This window comes from Sinocyclocheilus anshuiensis, unplaced genomic scaffold, assembly GCF_001515605.1.
Source record: "Sinocyclocheilus anshuiensis isolate Anshui unplaced genomic scaffold, SAMN03320099.WGS_v1.1 scaffold393, whole genome shotgun sequence".
In the NCBI taxonomy this organism is placed as follows: Eukaryota; Metazoa; Chordata; class Actinopteri; order Cypriniformes; family Cyprinidae; genus Sinocyclocheilus; species Sinocyclocheilus anshuiensis.
The window spans coordinates 896,062-902,522 of record NW_015536501.1 but is presented as its reverse complement, the minus strand read 5'-3'; the positions used below and the strand labels follow the sequence as shown (position 1 = coordinate 902,522).

The 6,461-nt window shown below is 36.1% G+C and overlaps 1 protein-coding gene across 1 annotated transcript; it reads left to right on the top strand.

Annotated features, from left to right (window-relative positions):
• The first annotated feature begins 1,776 nt into the window (after window positions 1-1,776).
• Window positions 1,777-4,985, top strand: car15 (carbonic anhydrase 15). The gene is made up of 8 exons (XM_016487110.1): window positions 1,777-2,034; window positions 2,198-2,224; window positions 2,339-2,515; window positions 2,617-2,762; window positions 2,846-2,938; window positions 3,015-3,081; window positions 4,156-4,316; window positions 4,744-4,985. The coding sequence occupies exons 1-8, from the start codon at window positions 1,977-1,979 to the stop codon at window positions 4,951-4,953; spliced, it is 939 nt and encodes a 312-aa protein (XP_016342596.1). The 5' UTR covers window positions 1,777-1,976; the 3' UTR covers window positions 4,954-4,985.
• Window positions 4,986-6,461: the final 1,476 nt, after the last annotated feature.

The following is a 6,461-nucleotide window of genomic DNA, read 5'->3' as shown; positions in this document are numbered from 1 at the left end:
GTGGGTTTGTGGGGTTGAGATCTCTGTTATTTGATTCTTTTGAGCGTGATGACTCGAATCCAGAATGACTCCATTGAACGTTTTAATGCCTTCTCAGAGATTTCCCTGTCCGTCGTGGAAATCCATCACTCTTAAATGTCATGTGAGCCGGGGGTGGGGGATCCCCAATGTAAGGAAGCACTCAGTTCTCTGACATGAAAGCCGTTCCTCAAGCCTCCTGGGAATTCTCGCTCCCTGAGAGATTAGACATCGGTGACATAGTTGTGAGATTCCCAAATAAAGGATTTACTGTTTCACAATTGTGACGAGATGCATTGTCTCATAAGAACTACATATTGTACACAGTGGTCCCAAAATGTATTTAGACATTTTAAAATGTCATTGCATTTACATTGTCATTTAACAGATGCTTTTATCCAAAGTGACTTATAATGAGCACAATAGAAGCAATCAAAACCAACAAAAGAGCACTAATATGTAAATGCTGTGACAAGTCTTGGCTACTCTTACCACAGTACATGTAGCAATGTTTTTTTTTTATAGTAAATGGAAAAAAAAAAAGTAGATCGGATAGAAAAAGAACAGAATGCTAGTGTTAGTGCAGTGAATCTCAACCTTTTGGCGTACAGGACCCCAGTCCAATTCAGAACCATCCTCAAGGACCCCCAGAACAACATTGACTCATCTATGTATCATTTGTGTCTTTGTGAGGACCAAATGCAGTCAAGTATAATTCAAGTTAGCTGACTTGTCCAGTATTTGGCCATATCATCAGCTATATTGGATTTTTCTTTCATGGGAACATGTCATGTCAAAATATACAAAATTTATACAAAAATTCATACTTTATATGGACCCCCTGGCCTTACGTCAAGGACCACTAGGGGTCCACGGACCCCTGGTTGAGAAACACTGTGTTAGAGGGTCCTTGTTTTAAATTTTAAAAAGTATTAGAATAGAGAGTGCAAGTGTTAGAGGTCAAGATTTTAAAAGAAATTAAATCATTGCATTAAATATATATTACAAAAAATAGAAAATTATGTGGCATCAAAAAACAAAATCATTCATGCGTAAGCATTCAAAAGTTTGGGCGCGATGTTTTGAAAAGTTGTTTTTGAAAGAAGTCTGTTCTGCTCACCAAGGCAGTTAAGGGTAAAAACAATCATTAAAAAAAAGATTACAATTTAAAACAGCTGTTTTCTATTTTAATAAAATTTCGTTTATTCCTGTGATGAATTTTCAGCATTGTTACTTCAGTATCTTCATTAGTTTTCAGTATCACATGATCTTTCAGAAATCATTCTAATATGCTGATTTGATGCTCAGGAATTTATTATCAATGTTAGAAACAGATGTTTCATAATATTTTTTGCAAACGGTGATCATTTTTTTCAGGATTCTTTGATAAATTGAAAGTATAAAAAGAACAGAATTGGTTTGAAATAGATTTTTTGTAACCTTTTACTGTCACTTTGAATCAATTTAATGCATCCTTGCTGAATAAATTATCAATTTAAAAAAAAAAAATCTGACTTTTTTGGAGCCTCTGTGAACTAATATTTATTATTATTATTCATAATAGTATTATTAAAATAATGTTATTATATATATTAATATTAATTATGGTTGTTGCTGTTGTTCTTATTATTGTTAAAATATTTGTTAGATTAATTCCCCACATTTGATTTGTTAAATATTCCATTTGCATTATTTTATATATAACACAAAATGTCCCTGCTTTGTTCATTGCATATATTCAGTGTTCGTTCTCTGGTTCCTAGTTCAACAAAAGTTATTTGTGTGAGACTGTGGACGAGCGCAGCGGCAGCGACGCGCTCAAATGAGCACAGTCAGAGAAAAAAACCTGACATCCTACCTCCATTCAAGAAGATCACTACTTAAACCCCCGTTTGCTTTGCATTTAGTATTTTTTGTGGTGTAAGACCAGTGGGAACATTTTGATTCATTTTCAGGCCATGATGTTACCTCTGATGCTGATGTTGTCCGTGGTTTCTTTGGCACACAGTGATGATGGTGAGTGACGAATGATTCATTGATACATTCATTGGGCAAAACTTTGAGTTTCCAAAGCTATTATTTTTCACTTTTAATTCTAAGGAATTAGGTTCAATGCCTTTGACTGAAATAAGTGATTTGATGAACTTTGATAAAGACTTTTTTAACTGTTTTCCCTCAGACTTCTGTTATGATGAGGAGCACTGTGGTGAGTTCTTGATCTGTAGCTTGTTCTTTTTGGAATTCATTCAGAAGGACAAAATAATTTTTTCAATGCTACTGTTTGTCATGACGTAAAACAACATTAAACTGTTCTTGGTAGATCCATATGCATGGGGAGATAACTACCCCTCTTGCCATCCCCTTCTGGAGAGCCATCACTCTCCCATCAACCTGGACCATCAGCTGATGAAGAACCAATCTTTAGACTCTCTGCACCTGGAGGGTTTTAATTTGACTCATAAAGGTCAATGGTGGCTGACAAACCAGGGTCACTCTGGTAAGTGAATATTGACCTTTAGAAAGACGTTTTGGACACTTTTATCCCAAGCGTCTTCAAGGTGTAGCTGCATTTTATTGAAGTATTGTCTCTGTGTGTAGTTGTGCTGGAGTTGGGTAACGGTATGCAGGTGAGTGGCGGAGGGCTTCCTGGAACTTACCGCACCATCCAGCTGCATTTCCATTGGGGAAGTGTGTCTTCAAATGGTTCTGAACACACCTTGAACCACCTGAGCTTTCCTATGGAGGTTTGGGGCTTCACGTTGTCCATATCTCTAAGCTGTTTATGATGTGTACACTTTTTGTAATGTTTGTCCATGTTTGTGCGCAGATGCATATAGTCAACATCAAATCCACACATCCAAATTTGACGTCCGCGCTTGAAGACCCAACTGGCCTTGCTGTGCTTGGAGTCTTCATTGATGTAAGATATTGTTTTATCTGAAGTCGTATTTTATTACACCACAGGTTTGTATTTTATCATTATTACTCTTCCACAGGTGACATATTTGCACAATGAAAACTTCCAGTCCATCTCAAATGCACTTCCTTCTGTCGCCTACAAAGGTTAGCTGAGAAAGTAAACTTTGATTAATGTAATCCATTAATTTAATCTAAAAAAAAAAAAAAGTTATGGAAGTCTTTTTCCACAACGGACTAAAACATGTTTCACAATTCTGACATTTTTCTCGCGTTTCTGAGGAAAATATATATGTATGTGTTAGGGCTTAGTTAAATAGATTAATCGTGATTAATTCAATCACATCCAAAATAAAAGTTTGTGTTTACATAATAAATGTGTGTACTGGATATATTTATATGTATATTTTATAAGTACACACAAATACATGTATATATTTAAGACATATTTACATGTATACATATATTTTCATATTTATATAAGATTTATATTGTACATAAATATATATTACATGTACATGTACAATATATACATGTATGTGTGTGTATTTATATACATATAAATATACACAGCACACACACACATTATGTAAACAAAAACCTTTTGGATGCAATAAATCGATTGGACAGCCTAGTTGGTATGCATTTATTTTTCTGAATTGTGAATTGTAAACTTAGTTGCAAAGTGTTAACTCCCAAATGTAAAATCACAATTATTAGAAAAAAATTCAGAATTGTGAGAAAAGAAATCAGAATTGAGAGATATGGATTGGAATTGCAATGGGAAAAAAGTTTTTGAGTTTTGTACACTCTAAAAAATGCTGGGTTAAATACAACCCAGCACTGGGTGAAATATGGACAAACCCAGCAATTGGGTTGTTTTGACCCAGCGGTTGAGTGAAATGTTTAACCCAATCTTCTGGGTAGTAACCCAACCACTGGGTCAAAACAACCCAATAGCTGGGTTTGTCCATATTTTACCCAGCGCTGGGTTGTATTTAACCCAGCATTTTTTTAGTGTATCTTGCGATTCTGGTGTTTTTGTCTCAAAGTTGTGAATTTTGCAATTCTGAGAAAAAAAGTCTGAATTGTGAGATGAAAATTCACAATGAGCTTTTTTTTTCTCACTTTTTTCATAGTTGAAAAGGGCTTCCATTAAAAAACAAAGAATGTGCAGATGTCTAAATATAAGTAAATCTAAATCCTTTCATTTTCTTGTAGGACAAACAAAATCGATCAGACCATTTCCTTTGATGAATCTGTTACCTCAGAACAACCTAACGCAGTATTACCGTTACCACGGCAGCCTCACAACACCACCCTGTTCACAGGTGGTTTTGTGGACTGTGTATGAAGTACCCACCTATATCTCATGGGCTCAGGTAAGAAGTCCGAAATATACTCTGCACAAGTATGTGAACACAAGTGCTTCTAGATACCTTAACATTTTTTTTTTTTTGCATTTCATAATGCAACACAATTTCAGTGTTGCTGCAAGGGGGCGCTATAGTGGTATTAGCATAAACATTCTTCTTTTATGGTTATGGCGAAGCAGGAATCTTGCCAAATTAAAAGTTAAAATTGAATTAAACAGTCGATATGTTTGTAATGAGTAACATATGTTTAATAGCAGACAATTGAGGTACGGCGGTTTGTTACAGCTACAATAACGCTGCACGCAATGACGCACACTTGCAATTTGCATTTGCCTAGTTGCGCAGATTGTGTTGTTGTTTGCAGATCTTACATTTATGCAATTGTTGTACAAATGTATTAAAGATTTTTGTAACATTTGCTTTCTTTTGACAGTTTGAGCTGTTTGTAAAAAGGATATATTCCACGGAGGAATTAGCCGATAAACAGGTTCACCTGCAGAACAACTACAGACATATCCATCCAACCTACGGTCGGCCTGTTTACGCGTCCAAAGATGCTAAGATGCTCACCAATGGAGTTTCCCCTCTTGCCATTTTTTATCTTTTTAATGTTTTTTTATTTATTGGATTTTTAAACATTTAGTGTTTTGCATATTGCAGAACGACAGTATTAAACGTCTACTTCAAATATTGTGTCAAAAACTACTCAGAAAGCATCACTGCTGTTAGCCACTAATAGCCAGTCTAAAGAGCCGTTCACAACAAAAATGATAACGTTCTCTTTATTATAAGCACCCTGCAGTAATGTGTCTGCCACTTTAAATGCTGTGGCTGTTTAAAGACGATGGATTCTGATTGGCTGTCAATAATTTTATGCTTCAACTAGAAAAAAACGTGGTTTCAGCAACCAGCTCCCGCCTCTTTGCCCATTTTCGATTATCCGGGAGTGATGCGCGGTGACGCTCTACCAAGATGGCGACGGCCCGCTCCGCCCACTTTGAGCTTCAAAAACACTTTTCAGAAACCTACGGGACACTACGTCCATGTTTTTATACAGTCTATGGTTCACACCAAGAACGATAACAGCATTCACACCAACGCACGATAAAGTTCTGTTATGTCGTCTGCCGCTTTAAATGCACAAGGTGGATTCTGATTGGATGTCATTCTATCTATCGTTCATTAGCCGGAAATTAAATCGTTACGATTCATTCCAACGATAACGTTCCTCTGTCACTATCGTTCTTGTTTTGGTGGACTTCGCTATTCTCACAGCATTAGAACGAACTTTTTCTAGTCATTGTCCTTTTCTAGTTAAATGGAATTATAATCCATTGTAACTCGCCAAGAACAATTGTGTTAATTATTTGTATATAGAAACAAACTGTAGTTGCGAGTTTGATCACACATCTACAAAAACCCCATGGAGTTTTTCAACCAGACTGCTATCGGATGAGTGATTTTCCTTAGTGGGTATCCCCATTTACGTATTTCCCCTCGTTCATACTGAACTTGATCACTCAAAGCCTTTTCCCCAGTCATACACAAAGGCCACTTAGTGGGAATGATACCGTACAGTAGAAAGATCAAATTGAATAAAGTTTAAGGGGAGTTTATGACCTTGCAAAAGTACATACACCTATGTAGATATACCAAACTTGACGAACCAATGAAGAAGTTATTCTGTGAAAAATACAAATTTACCTCAGGAGACAAACTATTTGATGTATATACAATAGCACAGCTATCAATAGTTTGACTCAAGTGCAAAGTGTTATTTTACAAATGATAAAGTGTTGAAATAAAATTACATTGTTATCGGTGTGTTTTGTTTATTTTGACTGGCTCACACAGACACACAAGCGTGTTGTTGTAGTGCTCATACCCTTCACGTCCTGTTACTGACACTGGGGGCACTGCTCACTCACACAAAGAGCCCTTGTTTCTGTCTCTTTTGAGGTTACTATGTTTGCTAATCTGGCCAGTGAGGTCATTACCTGCTGCTCACTGACAGAACAGTCACTATTTCAGCCTGACGTTCTGAAGTGGACCTCATCAATGACTACTTGCCTATAAATCATTGTACTTTAGCTTAACTGGTAACAATTTCTAAGATAATGTAATATAACAAGAATCATTAGATGTTTTTTT

Excerpts from the sequence above, each read along its gene's own strand:
- car15 (XM_016487110.1), top strand. The coding sequence starts at position 1,977 with ATGATGTTACCTCTGATGCTGATGTTGTCCGTGGTTTCTTTGGCACAC. Across the intron at positions 2,763-2,845 it reads ACCTGAGCTTTCCTATGGAG|ATGCATATAGTCAACATCAA; the intron begins GTTTGGGGCTTC and ends GTTTGTGCGCAG. Across the intron at positions 3,082-4,155 it reads TCCTTCTGTCGCCTACAAAG|GACAAACAAAATCGATCAGA; the intron begins GTTAGCTGAGAA and ends ATTTTCTTGTAG.